At 39.3% G+C, this 23,074-nt stretch overlaps 3 protein-coding genes across 3 annotated transcripts; 1 reads left to right on the top strand and 2 right to left on the bottom strand.

The window, feature by feature from the left end:
* Window positions 1-1,408: 1,408 nt before the first annotated feature.
* LOC143891827 (uncharacterized) lies at window positions 1,409-15,524 on the top strand. The gene is made up of 4 exons (XM_077396338.1): window positions 1,409-1,681; window positions 1,810-2,546; window positions 2,955-3,047; window positions 15,032-15,524. Exons 1-3 carry the CDS (start codon window positions 1,597-1,599, stop codon window positions 3,039-3,041), a joined length of 909 nt encoding a protein of 302 aa, XP_077252453.1. The 5' UTR covers window positions 1,409-1,596; the 3' UTR covers window positions 3,042-3,047; window positions 15,032-15,524.
* LOC143892045 (uncharacterized) lies at window positions 10,114-10,689 on the bottom strand. The gene has a single exon (XM_077396518.1). It carries the CDS (start codon window positions 10,687-10,689, stop codon window positions 10,114-10,116), a length of 576 nt encoding a protein of 191 aa, XP_077252633.1.
* Window positions 13,188-14,216, bottom strand: LOC143892044 (uncharacterized). The gene has a single exon (XM_077396517.1). The coding sequence runs from the start codon at window positions 14,214-14,216 to the stop codon at window positions 13,188-13,190; it is 1,029 nt and encodes a 342-aa protein (XP_077252632.1).
* Window positions 15,525-23,074: the final 7,550 nt, after the last annotated feature.

Genomic DNA, 23,074 nt, shown 5'->3' with positions numbered 1-23,074 from the left:
TATGCTCAAAGAAGCTACTACAAATACTCACTACAGCATAGTTTCCTTGGAGCAACGAGGACACCAAGTTAGGGCAATTAGGCCTACTTGGAAGCTCCACTATTAGGTTCTGCATCAATGAAACTCTTTCAAACCCTTCCCAAATATTCACATTGGGTGCCACCAGTAGTTTCAGCCAAGCTTTTACGAAGAATGACGATGACGTGATCCATATCACCATGTCATAGATCAAATCGTGCATTGTGACATGAATGCCATAAGCATCCAAGAGACCTGCGTCCTTTAATCTTTCAATGATGTGGTGCCCTTCATTTGATGCAGCCTCTACGTTTTCAATATTACCAACAAATCCTTCCATCATTTGTAAATTATCAAATTTGAAGACTGCTTTTGCAAATGAGGGAGTATGGTACTTCTTTTGCAAATAATCATATTTACCTACACACAAGATTATATTCTTCATGTAATTTTTTAAGGCATGCAAAGCTGCCCTTAGTAGGTTGTCGATCGGCCGACCGGCCTGACTCACGTGAAGTTGGTTCTCGCTAAAATGTTGTTCTCTCGTGCGAAAGTCAGCCGCGAAATGGTTTTCCGCAAATTTGCCTAGCAAATCCCCATTTGTAAGTAATGATGGGACCAAAGATGGGCTGCCCTAAACCTATTGGTTGGGGTGTCAATGGATCCAAATGGTCCACGGTTCCAAATTATTAGCAAGAAAAATTTGGTCAACAAGGATAACTTATCCAAGGCATAAGATAACTTACCCAAGCTGGATAGCCAATTCCAAGATCAACTTATCAACCCAAGTTAGATAGCTAATTCCAAGATCAACAACTCATCCAAGGATTTATATCTCCAACATCCCAATTAATGTCCAAAGTAACACCGGATCATGGCTGTTTTCTTAGGAATAAAGATTTACCGGTTTAAAAAAAAAAAAAAACACATCATTTTCCTTCTTCCCGAGAAGGAAAGATCCCCAGGTAGAGAATTATCATGGACATATATGGGATTTGCTAGGTAATTTCGCGGAAAGCCATTTTGTAGCTGGCTTTTGCATGTGAGAACGACCACCTCATATGAATTAAAATATTAAATGAATAAGACAAAATGTGCCGACAATTCAACCTGTGTGGCTGTTCTCACATGCAAAAGCCAGCTAGGTCGGCCTCAATTAAAGGGACAAAACCCATCCCAACTACACCCACTTGGCTTGGCCACTACATATAAAATCTCTACCGACTAAAAACAATTACATAAAAAATCTCAAATAGAATAAGGTTTCCCTTTTTGCCCAGATGAAAAAAGCAGGTGGCACACTACAGACCACCTGATTTCCCCCTCGCCCGTTACTAATCTAGTAATCTCCCGCCCTCAATATTCCAAAATACACCCCCCAAAAAGGGATTGAAATTCCACACGCTTTAATTTTGAAACAAACAGATAACCTCCAATAAAAAAGGAACCCCCAAAATCCATTCTCGATCGAATCACAACAAATTTCCGCTTTCTATGTGAAAATATAAACGAGATTTTGATTAGAGGAAAGAATTCAGAGGAAAGAAACAGAAAAACCTTCTAAACCCTAGATTCATCATGCCGAAAGGTTCAAAGAAGAGGAGAGCTGAAAAGAAAAAGAAGGAAAATGAATCACATATTCATTCTCCAACTCACTCTCAAGGTGCCCTAATCCTCTCTCTCTCTCTCTCTGTCTTATTTCTTCTTTTTGGTTTGTTGATTGATTTGATAAACCCTAAACCCTCTTTCTTTCATTTTTCTTTCTTATGTTTCTTTGTTCATTTATTAAAGAAGGAGATATTAGAAGTGATGACGATCTGATGAATCATGACGGGAAAGATAGCGAAAGCAGCGAGTTACCCTCTTCGAATTCGGATTATTTAATTGAAGATCAGATAAGAACAGATTCATCTCAGTCGGGTTTCGATAAAACAACCGAAGGATCAGAAAACAAAGATGTTAGTATTGAGTTTGTGGAATCCTTTAAGGGATCCCATGGTGATTCCTCTAGTGAAGATGAGAGTTCTGCCAGTGGTTTAGAAGAAGAATCTCAATCTGTGGAAAATTTGTCTGAAAGGGAATTAGGGAAATTTTTGGAATCAAATTTCGCGACTTCTCAGTCCGTCGATCCAACAGAACCGATTGTTTCTTTGTCTGAAGAGGTGGCTCCTGTTATAGAAGCCACCCCAGTTGAGAATTCTAAGGCTTTTTCGGGTGTGTTTGATTCTAGGGCTATGGGAAATTTGTCTGAAAGGGAATTGGGGAAAGTGGTGGATTCAAATTCCGCAACTTCACAGTCTGTTGATGCGACGGATCGGATTGTTTCTTTGTCTGAAGAGGTGATTACTGTTGTAGAAGCCGCCCCAGTCGAGAATTCTAGGGTTTCAGGTGTGGTTGATTCTAGTGTTAAAGAAAATGAAGAGCTAATAACAATGCCGTTGTCTTCGGGAACTGATCCAAGTGAGAAGGCTATAGATAGTGGTGAATGCCATAAGGAGTCTGATGAACCAGAGAGCTCGGAAAAAGAGGTCAATCGATAATCTAGGAATGATTGATATTGAAGTATAAATGATTAATTAACAACACCTCTAACAGCTTAAGCTTTTGGAGTATTTGGTTGTTTCGCATGGTATCAGAGGTATTGCCTCACGTGAGGGGTAGTGTTGAAGTATTTATGATTAAATAACTGCAACTCTATCAGCTCACTCTTTTGGAGTAATTGGTTGTTTCACATGGTATCAGAGCTATTGCCTCACGTGAGGCGGAGTGTTGAAGTATAATTGATAAAATAACGCCAACTCTATCAGCTTAAGCTTTTGGAGTAATCGGTTGCTTCACAATTGTTTCTTTTTTCTTTTTTCTCATTTGGGTTCGACTTATCTAATTTTAAATAAAATGATGTTGCTTCCCTTCTGAATTTTTGTTGGATGCTGCAGGTAGTGTTGGCTCGACGACCCGTTCAGCCTACTTCATGGGGGAGTTGTTGTGGTTTGTTTGACCTTTTGAGGGGCTCGCACGGATAATAACAGGTGAGGAATCCTTTATCAGACACTTGTTCTTTCTTCTGGTAGAAAACAATATCTGTTACACGCGTATCCACTTCTCAATTCCCATTAAATTGAAAAGTATTTTCCATGGATGTTATTCATATGCTCAGTCAATCCCTCTGCTTATTGTCTTCTTAATCTGTTGAATTCATTGTTGTAGCAGTCGACTACTCATGTTTGATATTTTGCTAGCTTTATATCATTTTTCAGTCCTCCTCATCTATTCCATTTCAAGAGCACTTTTAAGTTGAGTCCAAGGTGTGTGTTTTTCTGTGTTTAAATGTTGAAGTATGTTCTGATGATTTGTGATTTGCCTCGTATGTGATATGGGAGTGCTTTGAAAAATTAACAGATTATTGGAAGAATGGATAATCACACTTAGATGAGTTAACTAATTTGAACCTTTCGATACACTTTGTGTGGAACATAGTTATCCAATGACTACTGGAAATAGAACTTGAGGCAGTTCATGAGTTTTATATTATGTGTTCAATGTCACATTGGTTGTTCTTAAATTTCATATGGTTTACAGGAGTTATGCATCGATTGTGCTCTTATTTTTGGTTTTCCCCCTCTCATTCATTCTTAAAGTTCACATAAATCAAGTGGCAATATAACTCTTTAACAATACTGTTTTCAAGTGGCTTAGGTAATACACTCTTTTGCTGCAATTAGTTCCTCCCAAGTAAGGCTGTAGTTCTGGTTGCTGGCCTGATAGGAACATTACACGCTCATGACAATATCTGTACAATGTAAATACGATGCATACATCAGTGGTGTTTATTCACTTAATCTGGTCGAATCGACTTAATGAAGATTCAAAGGAATTTTTTTTTACAACATTGGTAGACACAGCTTATCCAAAAAAAGCTGGATTTTCGAAGGAAAGATCACAAGCACGGAAAAGTTAAAGAAGAGGGCGATCGGCAGATCAGTGGAATGTATCATGCTGTCAAACTTATTTAAGAGTGTGCAATCATTTTTATTTCCTTTCAATTTGTTGTTTCCATTTAAAAAAGAAAAAGAAAAAAAAAGAGTGTGCAATCATAAAAAAAATTAGGAGAAATGGAGCTTACAAGAATGCCCTTTATAAATACAAGGAGAGAAGGGGCTGATAAGGCTTCTCCATTTTCTCCCATTTTTGTGAGCTTGCCCGAGGGCACTTGTTGGAGGAACTTAGCTAATCTCCAAGGACCAATGTTTATACTTTGAGCCCAAGATACAATGTTGGAGGAATCACCTTCTACCTTAAACTTCCCTTCCATCTAGTCCCTGATAATGCTCAAGATTGATAGGAGAGAGTCTGTGTTGGTATTGTAGCATGTTCTATGTTGGAGATTGTTTGCATGTTTGTGATGGCACCAGATAAGGCCTCTATTGATCCACATAACAGGATTGATTGATAGGAGCGAGTTCTGTAAGGGGTGTTGCAAAAGCTAGATCAACATGATGGTTGTGGATTCGCTCCATGGAGAGGAATTGAGCAGTGAAGATGGCTTTGACGAGGAGTGAATGGATTTTACTGGGAGTGAATGATGGATGATGTACCGAGATCAATCTCTTTCATGAAGAGGGGGCATTGGCATGTTCTCTTCAAGTTCAATGTCAAGATAGTGATGATCAATATTGGCACCGGTTTTAGGATGCAGCCTACATCGCGTGTGCAATTTTGGCATGAACTTTGGTGCGGGGATAGCCCATTGAAGAACAATTTTCCTAATCTATTCAGAGTGACATAAGATCATGGTGCTAGTATTAGTGGCTATTTCGTCAGTAATGAGTGTTGTGCCAAAGCGATCAAGGAGGGCAGAGTGGTGTGGATAGTCATGTTGATCTGACTTTTTTTGGTATGATTTGAACTACTTTAATTGCAATGTTTTACCCATCAAGCTCCTAAGGTTCCCAGGAGTCACCCGCGAACCTCACCTGTTCTATAGTCATTTCTTTTGTCGGGAGATTTGACTCCGTGGCAGCTTTCATGGCAAGACTGGATTTTGTCTCCATCAAACGGATAGGCGATTATCAGAGGGTTTGGATTTGGAGTATGAGTGGGTGGTTCCCAATCAGTTCTTTTTTTCTCTTCCCAATAGCTTGTGTTGAGCTCCTTCGATTGCATAGAGCGTTTCATCTGGTTTGTGCCTTTTGGTTGATTGCGTGTCTGGACAAGATCCTTATAATTGATCACTTGCATAATAGGTGAAGTATTATCTCTAGAAACTACATTATATGTGGTGCGGAGGAGACAATTGATCATCTCTTCATTTACTGCAGCTTTATGAGAGAGGGATGGGATTTTATTCTTGATCTCTTTCGGGTGGCTTGGGCCATGGCTTGCCATATCACCGGTCTTTTGAGTGTCGTGCTTTCGGTCTATGGCCGTATAGAGGGAAAAAGCTTAGGATTATATCTTCTTTTGCAGTGTTTTGTATGGTCTGCAAAGAGAGGAACTATAGGATCTTCAAGTTTCAACATGGGAGTGTGTATCAAACAACAAATCCTATCTACTGTAGTTCGTTGGGCAATGGTTTTTCCTAAGTTCAAAGCCGCCACATTCGTGTCTTCAATTCGCTTCTCCTTGGTCATGATCAAGGATAGTGCTCGTCCTCAGAGTTCTAGGCTATCTGTTGGATGGTCTTCCCCTCAGCTTGGTTTCCTGAGGCTGAATTTCGATGGCTTTAGCTTAGGCTGTGTTTGGTTGCACAAAATCTGGCATCTCTGGATTTGGGATGCTATCCCTTGTTTGGTTGCCAATATTGCATTGAACTCCCCGGAGACTCCCTAGGATGTCTCTTGGGTAATTATTGCATGTCTGCTGAGGTGGCATTTTTGTCCCCTCCTTTTTTTGCTGATAAAAAATTGGGTAATTATTGCGTGTTAATTATTGAATTTCTGTTGAGGTGGCATTCTTGCCTCTTCCATTTTCTAAAGGACAAAGAATTAGATTAAAGAATAAGGAACTGGGAGATCAGCCCAGCGATCGGGAAGATCAATCTACAACCTGAGAAGGAAAAGGAAAAAACAAAATCAACAACAGATTCCAATTCAAGGAGGAAGGAAGTCGAATAATTCCAAAGGTAGCCTAGACTCCATCCCTAGCTAGCCTATCCACCCGCATTGTTTGCCGATCCTCTAAAGTCATGGAAGGAGATGGATGATCCCTCTACTCGATCCACCATCTCATCAAACCAATGAGCAAATCGCTAAGGATGTGGGAGAGACCCCTTCAACCATTTAATCACATTTACTGAATCCCCTTCCACTATTATCTTATCAAGGGTATCATTGTCTATCATCCTAATACCTTGATAAATGGCTCTTCTTTTTAACTGGAATTGGCAGTCCCAATAGGGCCTGAGAATGCCCAACAAGTGTGACCGGCATGATCACAAAGAAGATTGCCTACTCCTGCCGGCTCAGGAATCCCCGAGCTAGAGCCATGAAAGTTTAGCTTGAGATATCCCTCCATAGGCGGGTCCCAAGATGGAGCTATGAGCTGCTTCTACACCCCACCAAAGCAAACTTCTTTCCATCCCCGCCATAACGTGTCCGTTGAAATGAATCTAAAGCTAGGAAGAGCCCTAATCCATGCAATTGTCAACACTACACCTTTATAAAGAGAAATTGAGGAGAATTTACTAGGCCTCTTAACACCCTAGCATTCATCTCTTTCCATAACACCCAGATAGTAGTGAGTAGTGTTACTTTACATAAGATTTTACCCTGGGCCCCTCCAAGGCAAAAGAGACCAATTGTCTAGAAGCTCAGAAAACATGGCTGGAAACACTCATGCTATCCCAAATCTGCCCAAGATTGTGCTCCATACATACCTTGCCGTTTTACAATGAAGGAACATGTGATCCACTGTTTCTCTAGCTTCAATACACAACGCACAGTGATTAATGATCCACATATGCCGGTAACGGTGATGCTCCGATGTAAGGATTTCGGGATTTTATCCATAACAGCAGCCCAAGCAAATGCACAAACTCTTGGAGGGGCTGGCATGCCAATACTTTAGCCACTGGCGAAGCTGAAGAATTGAATGCAATCAGGTTGTAAAATGACTTGACGCCGAATGACCCAGAAGAGCACCGGATCCAAACCCTTTGTCGACAATAGACCTCTAGATATAGCATGACACCATCTTTTCTAAGAGCCTCGCCATCCTTTGGATTTCCTGGTCTAAGAAGTTCCTCCTGAAAGAAATCTTCCAAGATACCCCCTCCTTATAACTTTCAAACCAAATTCCACAAAAAAAGTGGAATTTTGCTTGAAAAATCTTGGGAATGGTGTTTCTCTCTCTCTCTCTCTCCATATTGGTAATGACAGCCCCTACTTATTCCTTTACTCACCAAGTCTATGCCACACAACCAAACACTACTTACCACTATTCTCCGGGGTAATTCAGGCAAATTCAATGCTTGTCTCCTCCTTGTTGACTACTTATTCCATTACTCTCTGCATCTATGCTACACATCCAAACACAGCCATAGGGAACCTCAGCCCTGCGGGTATTGGCGAGCTCTTCTACGGAGCAGACTTAGAGATTAGTTGGGCATACTTTGGCCCCATTGGGGTGGTTGATTCTAGGAAGACGAGATCCCAGTTCTCCAACGTGGCATTCAGCTAGTGAATCATCTCCTTCTTGAGTCTTGTTGTGAAGGTGACTCTCAATCTCATCCGGTGCATTCAGGACAAGAAATGATTTCCATGGCAATTTATTGACGAGATTGATGAGGTTTTGGCCAATATCATGGGTTGCGAGACCAGTTTCCAATATGTTTTTCATTTTGGCAATAGTGAGGCCGACTCTCTTGCCCGCAGCAGGTTAGGAGATATGAATTTGTGGTCTTTTGATCACCTTATCCCTTTAGGGCTTTTTGTATCTCATTGGTTTTGATGACGTTCTTGACCATCTTGGTCGAGGTTTTTGCTTTGTGCTTTTCAATAAAATTTCACCATTCAAAAAAAGAAAAAGAAAAAAGAGATTAGATGAGAAAATATAAAAATCTTAGGGAATTTAAACCCAAGGATGAATTCTTTCCAAAAGTTCAAGGATGGTTTTGATGAAAATTAGAGTTTTGAAGGTTTTGTCATGTAGGTGATAATGAAGGTTGAGACTATTATTTTGTTATGGTTTGAGATTTGAGGAATTGAGAGCTCTTGCGCCTTTTTCATATATATATATATATATATATATATATATATATATATATATATATATATATGTTAAATCACTTTTATAAGTGAAACTGCAACAATCAAATCTGAGATCTACTGAACTAGAAGTAGACCCAAGATGAGTCACAAGGAAAATGAAAGCCCTATCTTAGGTGAATCATGGTCGTAGGATAGTACTTTCCTTTTGAGATATCCAATACTTGACACAGTGACACTCCCTGAATCGAACTCTAGATTTTCAATCTTCAAGTATAAATCCCTGCACAATAGAAGGTTATGCAAAAGATGAAAGCCAAATAAGTCTCTCTGCTTTTCTCTAAAAACCAGTCCAATCTTTTCTTTTCTTTTATATATATATATATATAGTGTGTGTGTGTGTCTTTGTAAACCTCTTATGAAGAGGAGGATTTTTGGTTTATGAAAAAAAGAAAAGAAAAGATTGGACTGGTTTTTAGAGAAAAGCAGAGAGACTTATTTGGCTTTCATCTTCTGCATAACCTTCTATTGTGCAGGAATTTATACTTGAAGATTGAAAATCTGGAGTTCGATTCAGGGAGTGTCACTGTGTCAAGTATTGGATATCTCAAAAGGAAAGTACTATCCTACGACCATGATTCACCTAAGATAGGGCTTTCATTTTCCTTGTGACTCATCTTGGGTCTACTTCTAGTTCACTAGATCTCAGATTTGATTGTTGCAGTTTCATTTATAAAACTGATTTAGTTTAAGAGGGTTATTCCATTGAGGAAGAGGTCGAATAGTGCATGTTTTGTGCTATGTTATTTGGCTTCAACATTCAATTTACAATTATATATTGCGGATTGACAATTGAGAGGGATTTGTCCAAATTGATATAATTTTCAGATCCGTTATAAATTTTCAGATCTGCTATAGATTTCAAATCTGCCATAAAATTTAGATCTATTGATTAATCTGGAAATCACTTTCACCGTCAGATTTTGAAAATCAGAGCATTTATATTAGAATCAGTTCTATAGTTGGATCGGACCTTCATCGAATTTGGTATTAGAGCATAATAATCATCCATACTAGAATCAAAATTGCATTGGGGATGCGGGGTGGGGATGTGGGGTTGTAAGGTGATAAATTTTTGGGAGGATAGGTGAGAGAGGAAGTTTTCCCTCTGTATCAAGTTTTCTGACCCTACATAGTCTTGTGACAGATGAAGTGAAATTTTCCAACTATTAAGAGTGTGGGGATGGTGGCTTAGTCATGGGTTTGCCATAGGAATTTTTAAGAGGATGACTTCCTTTGCTTTCTTGACCTTCTGATCTTGTCGGAAGGAATGTTCATTTCTTAGGTTGAACAGTATGATCGAATATCGGAGGCCAGTCCTCTTGCTGTCTTTCTAACTTAGCCCTTCAATATTTTATTTAAGGAAAACAAATTGAAGAGAAATTTAGATAGGATTTGGAAAGCCCCATTTTAAATGAGGGTACAAAGCTTTTGTTAATCAGTGTTGCTTGAGAAGAGGGAAAGCTTTTGACAGACTTGGAGAAGAAGAAAATGAAGTTAGTGAATAGATGTATCAAGTGCAAAGTCGCAGAGGAATTGATTAACCACATTATCATCCATTGCAAGGTGGCGAGGAAAATGTGGAGGACTATTATGTGGTGGCTTGGTATCTTTTCGGTCTTCCCAAACTCTATAGGGACCTTATCGATGAGTGGAGATATTGGCACCTTGGGGATGGAGGCAAGATTTTATGCCTTATAGCTCCATTGACAGTGTGCTGGGCATTTTTTATTTTTTTTGAAATGGCAATATATTGAAAGAAAGGAACTGAGATGGTCCATGAAAATACAAAGAAAAGAAAATTTACATCAAAACAGACTAAAAATACATTTCACGGAGGAAGATGATCAAACCATTCCAAACCCTCTTTATGAACACTCGCTCTCGCAAGGGAATCAGCTTCACCATTGGCTGATCTTCTAGCAAATTTAAACACTATGGATGAACCTAAAACAAGATCAGCGATTTCCTCAAAGAAGCTAAGAAAGCGCCACGGAGGTGTAATCTTTCCAGATAGCCAACTGATTACGTTAGAAGAATCACCTTCCACAATCACCTTATCGAACATATCCCTACTCAAACGTTTTATTCCTTGAAAAGCCGCTTTAACTTCCGCTTCAGATGAGTCGCTTCTATCAATTGGGCCAGCAAAAGCCCAAGACACCACGCCCGCAGAACTCCTAACAAAGCCACCAATACCTGCCTGACCCGGATTACCCAAACTAGACCCGTCAAAGTTTATTTTCAAGTACCCTTCAGGAGGAGCCTCCCATCTTTGAACTATCTTTTCTCTCCTCACCCCTTCCCAACACACAGTTCTCCAACCTTCCCATAGATCAAAAGCTGAAACAAATTGAAATTGAGGAAGACTCTTCGCCCAAAAAACCACCAAAGCAATAATTTTCATAAATAACCAGTAAGTTGACTTAGCCACTCCATTAAAAACTCGCGAATTTCTTTCTTTCCAAATAACCCACCACAAAGCTATCAAATACAGCTTCCAGAGCAATTTCCCTTTCTTCTTCCAAGGCACAAAATCCCAACTCAACACTAGTTCTGGTATAGAGTTTGGGAAGATCCAACAGATACCAAACTATCCAAAATGAGGCCCCAGATCTCCCTTGCAACCTTGCAATGAGTAAACAGATGAGCAATAGATTCACCATCTTCCATACAAAGCGAACAATAATCTATCAACCACATTCCCCTTCTTCTAAGAAATTCAATCGTCTGAATCCTCCCCCAGCAGACTGCCCAACCAAAAAAAGAAACTGATGGAGGCCGAAGGAATTTCCAAACGACAGCTGCAAGAGGGGAGCCTGAAACATGCACCAACCTAGAGTAAAAAGACTTCACAGAGAAGAAGCCTGATGAGTCCCAGATCCAAATTCTTTTATCCACCCTACTTCTTTTTATATAGCAATTCTCAATCAAAAGAAGTAACCGAGAAATGGAATTTAACTCCCTGTCAAAAAAATTCCTTTTGAAGCTAGGCTTCCAAACCACCTTGGTGTCCACCCTCTCAAAACAATCACACATCAACACATCCTTCTTCAAAGCCGCCGAGAACAAATCAGGAAAAAAAGTCTTCAAGGGTTCCTCAGAGCACCAAGCATCCACCCAAAATTTTATACGACCCCCTTTATAAACTTTAAAGTGAATACCCTCCTCAAATCTGTGCTTGAACCTCAAAATGTTTCGCCAAACAGTCCTCCCTTTCTTGCTATATGAATCATCCGAGCACCAATTCCCATTTAAGAAGCCATATTTGCTACCATTCACCTTTACCCACAAAGAAGATTGTTCCATACCAAAATGCCAAAGCCACTTTCCCAACAATGCACAGTTGAACTCTCTCAACTTTCTTATCCCCAAACCACCATTCTTTAACGGCATACAAACGTTTTCCCACTTCACTAAGGGTATACCACCCTTACTATTGGCACCTCCCCAAAGAAATCTTCTTTGAATCTGTTCTATTCTCAACACTACACTAACCGGACAATTGAACAAAGATAAATAATACACTGGAATATTAGCTAGCACTGCTTTGACCAAGATGAGTCTCCCACCCTTAGAAACAAGATTCCTCTTCCAAGTTTCCAACCTTCTTTCTATCCTTTCCACTATAGGAGTCCAGAGCTCTTTTCCAAGTTTTCCCACCCCCAATGGAAGCCCTAAATACAAGGAAGGCAGGGAATCCAACCTACACCCCATCACTTTAGCAAACTCAGCAGCTTCAGTAGGGGGAAGATTAATAGCAAACAAGCTAGATTTCCTAAAATTTGATCTTTGACCAGTAACCAATTCATAGCATCTTAGAGTAGCCTTCAAGTTTAATATCATCTTCCTATCAGGGGCACAGAAAAGAATGGTGTCGTTAGCAAATTGCAGAAGAGAAACTTCCACTCTATCACATCCAATAACAAAACCTTCAAGCAGACCCAAGCAACAAGCTTTACTCATCAACCTACTAAGAGTTTCCGCAATGATGACAAAAAGAAAAGGAGAAAGGGGATCCCCTTGCCGTAAACCCCGAGAAGACTTGAAAAAACCTTTTGGAGAACCATTTACCAAGATGGAAAACCACGTAGAGGAAATACACTTTCTCATCCAACCTCTCCAGTGATTTCCAAAATCCATTCTTCCAAGCAAAAAATCTAAGCAATCCCAATCCACTCTATCATAAGCTTTCTCCATGTCTAACTTACATAGCACACCTCCGGCTCCACTTTTCGAGTAAGATTCGATAACTTCATTCGTAGTTAAAGAACAATCCAAAATTTGCCTCTTACTGACAAACACACTCTGACTATCCGAGATTATATGACGTAAGACCACTTTAATTCTATTAGCTAACACCTTAGCTAATAGCTTGTACAAACACCCCACAAAGCTTATTGGACGAAAATCAATCACCTTAGTAGCACCTTTGATCTTGGGTATTAAAGTTATAAAAGTAGCCCCTGTGCCTCGGTTAAGAGTCAACCCTTCATAGAATTCTGTAAAGAATCTTAAAATATCACATTTCACAACTGGCCAGCAAGCTTGGAAGAAAGCTAGGCAAGAACCGTTGGGACCAGGAGCTTTATCTTTAGGCATCGAAAAAAGACTTCTTTTAACTTCCTCTTCTGCAAAAGGTTGTTCCAGAGTTGAGCTAACCTCCAGATTCAAACTCTTAAACTCCACTTCTTCTAGAATGGGGCGAAGAACTCCTTCTGAAGCATACAGAGCAGAATAAAAGTCTACTATGGTTGAAGATACCTCTTCCTTAGAGCTAATTACGGCACCATTTACTGAAATAGACTCAATTATGTTCGACCTCCTTCGAGCACTAGACATCGCGTGAAAATAAGCAGTATTCTTATCACCCTCCACCAGCCATTGTACCCTTGATTTTTACCTCTAAGATATTTCTTCCTGCAGCAATAGCCCTTTGTGTTCCTGCTTAACTTTCCCTAACTCCTGCCAATCTTCCTCAGAACTTAAACCACACTCCTCCAAAGCTAGTAATTCTTGTAACCTATTTTCCAACCAAAACTTTCTACTATTTACCTGCTGATTTTGCTCCTTAGACCATTCTTTTAACTTTATTTTAACAAATCTAAGTTTGTTCCCAATCACCACATCCGTCGGGCCCTCAAAAAGGCATGAAGACCACCAACTCCCCGATCTATCCTCCATTTGGGGGAAACTAAGCCAAGCCAACTCAAATCTAAAAGGGGAAGGACCCCACGACTCAAGATGAGGGTCAAGAAGAAGGGGACAATGATCCAAAACCGAGTGCACCAATGCTTTCTGAGAGCTGTCAGAAACTAAATTCAGCCACCCTGAGCACATAAGATATCTATCCAAACGACTCCGACTAGGACCTATGAACCACGTAAAGGAAGCACCCGCTAAAGGAAGATCGATTAGCTCAAACTTTGCCACAAAATCAGCAAAGGCTTTGATCTGAGAATTGGTTCTTACACATCCTAATCTTTCCCCTACTTTCATAATCTCATTAAAATCACCTCCAATGCACCAAGGCAGAGAACAATCATCTCTGACCTTCTCCAGTTCCTCCCAGAACAGAGCCTTTTCCACTCGAAGAACCGGACCATAAACTCCGGAGAACAACCACATCGAATTATCTGCCTCCTTTTTCAAAGCAATCGACAAAGAATACTTTCCTATCCATTCCTCCTGCTTTTTCCAAACGTTCTCATTCCAAGCTACTAGAATACCACCCGAGGCACCATTAAATCCTACACAGGAAAACTCCCACTCAGCCCGAACCCCCAACCCTCTAAGATCTCCCCTATTAACCGACTCCATTTTGGTTTCTTGCAAGCAGATAAGATCCGGCTTAATCTTCTTAACCAGCTCCTTAACTTGAATTCTTTTGTCCTGCTGGTTCAGGCCATTGACATTCCAAGATACGATCTTCATTATAAATCTAACTTGGCAGACGGCTTCCCCTTCCTCCCGCTAGGTTTTCTTTTTTTTTATATCACTAGAAACCCCGTCCCCCTCCAAATCTTGACCAAAGTTAATGTCCATCCTCAGCTTCTGAAGTTCCCTGAGCTTCCTCCTTGAAGGCTCGATAGAACCCTTGCGCAAAGACTCTTCTGCCGGGCATTATAGTAGGAAAGAAACTGACACGTCTATGGCAAAGAGTCATCTATAGGAAGAATTGTGTGCATCTTAAAAAGTGATTTAGGTGGATCATTATGGGTCAAAGAAGACCTATGTGACTAAATTGGGTGGACATTGCAAAGAAGTGACAAACCATGGAGATTAGCTCATATTTTGAATGAATTTTTTTTATATCTGTGGAGATTTAGATGTTTCCATCTTTTCATTGTGCCCAATTCCCGTGATAGTCAATAGAGATTTTTTGGTATTTGGGCGATCGTCTGTGTAATTTGCCATTTTCTTTCCTATTGAAGTATTCTCTCTTAAAATTACAATGTGTAAGCAGTTGGTCCTCTTGCTCTCCAATTTTTAGCGACTAATTCATGCTGGGAAACTCCTCTTTTGTGCTTCTTAATCACTCTCTGTTTCGATTGAAGGAAGAATTTATCGTTTAAATTGTGGAACTAAATCTGCTTTAATTTTTTGAGTTTAAATCTTCATTTTTCAGCCGAGATCAACTAAAAAATGCAACATCTTGCTCCATCTAGCCTTTTTGCATTATATCATGCCTAACACCAGTCAAGCAACTAAATTATTGATATCCTTCTATATCTATTTTCTTGCACCAGATCATGTCGAATCTCAATTGTAGACTTTGCTGACGCAACAACCAGAGATGGATAAGGATGATTAATCGAAGAAAGTGTGTCATAGTAATGCTAATAATCAAAAGTCTGCAATATCTTGAATGAGATAGGTTCATAGTGATGTAATGGTTAAGGTTTTCCTGGGTTACAACCGACAACATAGCTGAATAGAGAGTGTTGAGAATGCTATAGAGAAGGACACTAGATTGTGGGATTTTGTTTTTGTTTTCTTTTATCTGTGATACCATGGTGTGACAAAGATCATTTTCATTGCGTCGGCATTTTGGCAGCTGGAGTGTTCTGCTTTGCTGTCAAATTCGGTATCACTATCTGTTACAGTTACCCGTTCAAGTTGGTGAGACATGGAAACATTGTTCTGACATTCGTTATTGGTTGCTCTGTTTTGTTCGTAAAACCTTGTTTTGAGCTGGAATACCACGCAAGTATATCATGATTATATCTTTTCCGATTGGAATGTTCCTTCTTTTGATTGATGCCTCATTTCTAAGCCAGGAAACAGTGTTCTTTGTCACGCTTCTTGAAATTTTCAGCTGGAATGTCTTGTTCACTTGATTTCGTGCATGTATGCCCTAATTTATTTCCGAGAATGGTGATACAGAGATTTGCTTTTAATGGCTATGCGGAGAGTTATTTTTATGATCAATGTTAAAAGGTAATTTTTTGGTCCTACAAAAGGGTATGTATTTTCAAACTCAGATTGAGGTTTTCTTTTAAAAAAATAAAAATGGCGAGAGATTTGAATGAATGGACATGATTATTCATCTACTAGTTCTGGAAGAAATTGATGAATTTCTTATGAATACTGGAAGACCAGGTAGTCATCGACCCATTTCGTAATAATCAATACTTGATTGAAATAAAGACTGTCATTCTTGTAGAACATCATAAGGCAATCCATATGAATATGATATTGGTCCCATCCCAGACATTACATGGCAGGGCCTCAAACAGGGCTTGATAGATCAAAGTTCTTGCTTCGTTTTGAGTAGGCTTTAGCCATTTGAGAAGGATGTTGGGACTGCAAAATGTCTCTTAATGCTGTTGTGTATTTTGAGCACCCGAGTCACAGAGAATAGGCAGAGAGGAGTGTGGCCTTAGTTGCTATGCAAGACTTTTAATCTTAGCGGACTTTTGCGTGGCATGGACATGTTTCACATTTATACCAAGTTGTAATGTGATATGCCTCAAACTTTCTTCTATTGGACTTTCCTAATCCTCTAATTTGTGTAGTCTTTACCAAATAAAATGAGTCTTTTTTATTATTGATTGAGAATAGCCATACAGAAAGATGGGGGACGTTGTGTCCCCAAAATTACTATATGATTTACATTTTTGAGCAAACATTTTTTTTTTTTTTTTTTTGAAAACAAAATATATAAACTCCACTCTAAACCTCAGCCGTGTTCGCACTGTATCACTGATGGTGTGAAACTCTTCCACTCTTCTAATCGATAATTGGGCCAAAGAAACAATTTGAATTGAATGAATTTATTTGTATCTGTATCAAGACACTTGTCCGGATATCCACTCCAGTTCGTTGGCCTTGTTGTTTGTGGATCTATAAATGTGTGTGAAACTTGCAACAGTCTTAAATTTCCGAGATGATGTTAGAGAGTTTCCAAGGACTCGTGGGGTCTCCATTCGCCCAACAAATGGCGTGAGAAGAGTCTTCCTCCACTATCAAGGCCTTGAGTTCATACAATAGCGCTCTCGCTTCTGCCTCATTGGATTCACATATCCTAGCCAGGTCAAAAGTATGAAAATATTGCAATGCTCTCTGTGTTACGAATGAGTGCTCCAATGCCTGTTGGGCCCCTGATTTGCCTTTCGGATTGCAATTTTGAGATAAACTTGTCCAAAGCATATTTGCCCAACAAAAGAACAATTTATCCAAGGATTTCTATCCCTTGAAGGGTTAGGAAGCACAAGAAGAGCACAAAAGTACAATAATATGCTTGGAGGAAGATTGGTTGTGAGCTTCGGATTGGTTGTATTCTTTTGCAAGAAGAGCACAAGAGTACAATAATAAGCACAGGAAGACTGTCGGGTCTATTGGTTTTTTTTTTTCCAACCTCTCTTGCACTTTCTAACCCTTATGACCAAGAGGGCTTTCTCTGGGCCTCTTGGTATCAAGGATTATTGTACTCTTGTCCAAGCACAAGAGCATAAGGGTTGGACAATAATCCTTGTGCTCTTGTGCTTGGACAAGAGTACAATAATCCTTGATACTAATAAGCCCAGAGAAAGCCCTCTTGGTATCACCAAACTTGTCTCTGTGAGGCCTCTAATGCCTTTGGAAAGCATCCCCTTGCTATTTTATCCAATGACGGTATATAGTCAGCTGTCATCGGATCAAATATCAAAGGTATACCCCTTTGTTGTATCCCCAATATGTGCATGTACGTGCAGATACCATATAATTTCTCCTATGATCTATACCATTCATACCGTAGACATGCCCAAAAGATTCATTTGGACTACTGTAGACTTTTTTATTGTAAATTTTCAAAGAAAAATTATTTATTCTCGAAAAATAGTGTGGCAAAGAGAACATCTAATGGGAATTGCTAGCGTCCATTGCAAAAGGGTTTTTGCGGCTGGTCTATTGCACATCAGTAGGGGTGCAACTTGGGTTGGGCTCAACCCGACGGGTTCAACCCGGTTTTGGCTCGGGTCGGGTTGGCATTTTCTTGGGTCGGGTTGGGCTGGGTTAGGGTTGGGAAAAGCCAACCTGATTTAAATTCGGGTTGGGTTAGGGTTAGGGCTGCAAATGAACCGAGACGGATCATGAACATGTTTGGGTTCGGCTCATTAAAAGCTCGGCTCGGGCTCGTTCGTTTACTAAACGAGCCGAACTCGAGATAAAAAATTAGGCTCATCAAATAAATGAGCCGAACTTGAGCTTTGTATAGTTCGGCTCGGACAAGCTCGTGAACTTTTTAGGCTCGGTTCATAAAGCCGAGGCGAGCTTTAAAGCTCGGATTATGTTCGTTATATATATATATATATATATATATATATATATATATATATATATATATATATATATATATATATATAGACACACACACACACACACTAGTAAAAAAACCCATGCGATGCACGGGCCGATAAAGAATTGTACGGACCACGTCATAGGTTGATCCAAACCTTCCATGTGATGGAACACAACATAAATAGGTTGTGCCCCAAAAATCATTTCCATATGCTGATCCTAGCCCTCAAATCTATAAAGGTTTCCATAATTCCTCTTAAATCGGATGGTTAAGATCACCCTATAGATTTTTTATTAAAAAACCATAAAGGAGAGGGGTAAGATTGAAATTATGTGACTTTAATGGGTGCCTTTGTTGAAAAGCATAAAGGAGGGGTTAGGATTGAAAATATGTGAGTTGAATGGGTGCATTTGTTAAAAAAAGTCAAAAAAAGTGATGTGTAATTCTCATAGAATTTTTAAAAAATTCAAAAAATTCTCTTCTTTTCTCTTCTGCTATATAGTGTCCGTGCGATGCACGGGCTGACAAAGAACTATACGGGACCATGTCATAGGTTGATCCAAACCGTCCATGTGATGGAACACAACATAAATAGGTTGTGCCCCAAAAATCATTTCCATAGGCTGATTCTAGCCCTCCAATCTATAGATGTTTCCATAATTCCTCTTAAATCAGATGGTTAAGATCACCCTATAGATTTTTTATTAAAAAACCATAAAGGAGGGGGGTAGGATTGAAATTATATGGCTTTAATGGGTGCCTTTGTTAAAAGCATAAAGGAGGGGGTAGGATTGAAAGTATGTAAGTTGAATGGGTGCATTTGTTAAAAAAAGTCAAAAAAGTGATGTGTAATTCTTATATAATTTTCAAAAAAATCAAAAAATTCTCTTCTTTTCCATCCAGCTTATTATAGTACTAGTAAAAAACCCCGTGCGATGCACGGGTCGACAAAGAACTATACGGACTACGTCATAGGTTGATCCAAACCGTCCATGTGATGGAACACAACATAAATAGGTTGTGCCTCAAAAATCATTTCCATAGGTTGATCCTAGCCCTCCAATCTATAGAGGTTTTCATACTTCCTCTTAAATCGGATGGTTAAGATCACCCTATAGATTTTTTATTAAAAAACCATAAAGCAGGGGTGTAAGATTGAAATTATGTGGCTTTAATGGGTGCCTTTGTTAAAAAGCATAAAGGAGAGGGTAGGATTGAAAATATGTGAGTTGAATGGGTGCATTTGTTAAAAAAAGTGATGTGTAATTCTCATAGAATTTTGTAAAAATTCAAAAAAATCTCTTCTTTTCTCTTCTGCTATATAGTATACAAGTATATAGCGTCAGATTATCTTTAACTGTCGCTAAATACACTACAAGATATACCCCCATTGGTGAAGGCTCCAGTCCTTCATCGATTTATATATAATCATCACTATATGTTTTCGCAATGGTTATAATTCCGTCACGAAAGGTTTTTATCAACAGATGTACCTACAGATATGTAACCATCGCTAGTTATAAGATACTAGTAAAAAACCCGTGCGATGCACGGGCCGACAAAGAACTGTACGACCACGTCATAGGTTGATCCAAACCGTCCATGTGATGGAACACAACATAAATAGGTTGTGCCACAAAAATCATTTCCATAGGCCGATCCTAGCCTTCCAATCTATAGATGTTTCCATAATTCCTCTTATCTTAAATCGGATGATCAAGATCACCCTATAGTTTTTTAATTAAAAAACCATAAAGGAGGGGGTTAAGATCGAAATTATATGGCTTTAATGGGTGCCTTTGTTAAAAGTATAAAGGAGGGGGTAGGATTGAAATTATATGATTTAATGAGTGCCTTTGTTAAAAGCATAAAGGGGGGGTAGGATTGAAATTATATGAGTTGAATGAGTGCATTTGTTCAAAAAAGTCAAAAAATGTGACGTGTAATTCTCACGTGATTTTCAAAAAAATGGAAAAAACTCTCTTCTTTTCATCCCAGCTTATTGTATACTAGTAAAAAACTCGTGCGATGCACGGGCCGACAAATAACGGTACGGACCACGTCATAGGTTGATCCAAACCGTCCATGTGATGGAACACAACATACATAGGTTGTGCCCCAAAAATCATTTCCATAGGCTGATCCTAGCCCTCCAATCTATAGATGTTTCCATAATTCCTCTTATCTTAAATCGGATGGTCAAGATCACCCTATAGTTTTTTAATTAAAAAACCATAAAGGAGGGGGGTAAGATCGAAATTATACGGCTTTAATGGGTGCCTTTGTTAAAAGCATAGAGGAGGGGTAGGATTGCAATTATACGATTCAATGGGTGCCTTTGTTAAAAACATAAAGGAGGGGGTAGGATCGAAATTATATGAGTTGAATGGGTGCATATGTTCAAAAAAGTCAAAAAATGTGAGGTGTAATTCTCACGTAATTTTCAAAAAAATCGAAAAAACTCTCCTCTTTTCATCCCAGCTTAGTGTAGTAGACTAGTAAAAAACCCGTGCGATGCACGGGCCGACAAAGAACTGTACGGACCACGTCATAGGTTGATCCAAACCGTCCATGTGATTGAACACAACATAAATAGGTTGTGCCCCAAAAATCATTTCCATAGGCCGATCCTAGCCCTCCAATCAATAGATGTTTCCATAATTCCTCTTATCTTAAATCAGATGGTCAAGATCACCCTATAGTTTTTTAATTAAAAAACCATAAAGGAGGGGGGTAAGATCGAAATTATACGGCTTTAATGGGTGCCTTTGTTAAAAGCATAAAGTATGGGGTAGGATTGAAATTATAAGATCTAATGGGTGCCTTTGTTAAAAGCATAAAGGGGGGGGGGGGGGGGTAGGATTGAAATTATATGAGTTGAATGGGTGCATTTGTTCAAAAAAGTCAAAAAATGTGACGTGTAATTCTCATGTGATTTTCAAAAAAATCGAAAAAACTCTCCTCTTTTCATCCCAGCTTATTGTATTAGATATATATATATATATATATATATATATATATATATAGAGAGAGAGAGAGAGAGAGAGAGAGAGAGAATAGAGTTCCTAAGGTGTCACCTCATATAGCTTATATGAGGTGGCGCTCACAAAACATGAGGGGCCCACATTTTTGGGGCGATCCAAACCACTCATTTGAAAGGCCCCTATATGGATATGGGGCCTACAAAAAATCAGGTCCATAAGATCATCCTAACCCTTCCATTTATGGAGGTTAAAAATGGGCAGATTTATGAAGGTTTATACCCATCCATTTCAACTTCCACAAATGGAAGGGTTAGGATGATCCTATGAAGTTGATTTTTTGGGCACACCCTATCTATGTGAGGGCCTATCAAATGAATGCTTTGGATCATTCAAACAAAGTGGGCCCCTTATGTTTTTAAGCGCCACCTCATATAAGCTATATGAGGTGACACCCTAGGAACTCTATTCTCATATATATATATATATATATATATATATATATATATATATATATATATATATATATATATATATATGAGAAAACGGTTCCTACACATATGTGTAAAGAGTTCTCTACGCACTAGCTTAAAATACAGTGGAGGCCCACATTGTTTGGGTGATCCAAGCCATCCATTTTAAAGGCCATCACATAGATAGGGTGTCTACAAAAAATCAGATCCATAGGATCATCCCAACCCTACGATTTGTGGAGGTAAAATGGATGTCTTTAAACCTTCACAAATTAGTCCATTTTTTGCCTCCACAGTTCGAATGGTTAGGATGATCCTATGGATCTGATTTTTTGTGGACACCCTATCTATATGAGGGCCTTAAAAATGAATGGTTTGGATCACCCAAATATTGTGGCCCCCACTGTATTTTAAGCTAGTGTGTAGATAACTTATCTACACATGTGTAGGAACCGTTTTCTCATATATATATATATATATATATATATATATATATATATATATATATATATGAGAAAACTGTTGGTGAGCTTAAGCGCACCATAGGTTTGGTGCGCTTAAGCTCCCCAATCACATGGGGGCCCACTTTGTTAGGTGATCCAAAGCATTCATTTTAAAGGCCTTATGATAGATAGGGGTGCTTAAGCTTGTCCTCCACAAATGGAGGGGTTAGGATGATCCTATGGAGCTGATTTTTAGTACACCCCCTATCCATGTAAGGGACTTTAAAATGAATGCTTTGGATCACCTAACAAAGTGGGCCTCCATGTGATTGGGGCGCTTAAGCTCACCATGAGCTTAAGCGCCCCAATCACATGGGTCCCACATTTTCTGTGGTGATCCAAACCATTCATTTGCAAGGTAGGGTGTGTACCAAAAATCAGCTCCATAGGATCATCCCAACCCCTCCATTTGTGGAGGACAAAAATGGGCAGATTTGTGGACAAATAATGTCTGTCCATTTTGACCTCCACAAATGGATGGGTTAGGATGTGATTGGGCGCTGATGTGATTGGGCGCTTAAGCTCACCAACACTTTCCTCTATATATATATATATATATATATATATATATATATATATATATATATTACTTAATGGTATTTATTTGATTTTTTAGGCTCTGCTCATTAAAAGCTCGACTCGGGCTCGTTCGTTTACTAAACGAGCCGAGCTCGAGCTTTGCTAAAATTTGATGAGCCGAACACGAGCCCCAAAAAAAAAAAGCTCGTCACGAGCCGAGCCTCAAACTTAGCGAGCCGAGCATGAACACCCCAATGTTCGGCTCGGCTCAGCTCGTTTGCAGCCCTAGTGAGGGTTGAGGCCTTGGCAAACCAGACCCGACCTCTAATTTTATCATTATTTATTCAGGATTATGTTTTTCTTTCTTGTATTTTTCTGTTTGGCCGTAGATGGACCCAATCCCAACCCATCCCAACCCGACCCGATGATACCGACCCGAAAATTCCCGATTCAAATTTCGGTTCGGTAGAACTAAACCGATTCAAATTTCAAACTGAACCAAAATCAAACAGTTGCCCCTGATTTCCAACGA

The sequence above is a fragment of the Tasmannia lanceolata genome, unplaced genomic scaffold (genome assembly GCF_043159265.1).
Source record: "Tasmannia lanceolata isolate RefF3 unplaced genomic scaffold, GAP_Taslan_0.1 ptg000015l, whole genome shotgun sequence".
Taxonomy (NCBI): Eukaryota; Viridiplantae; Streptophyta; class Magnoliopsida; order Canellales; family Winteraceae; genus Tasmannia; species Tasmannia lanceolata.
The sequence above is the reverse complement of the archived record's forward strand: the minus strand, read 5'-3'. Positions and strand labels throughout refer to the sequence as shown.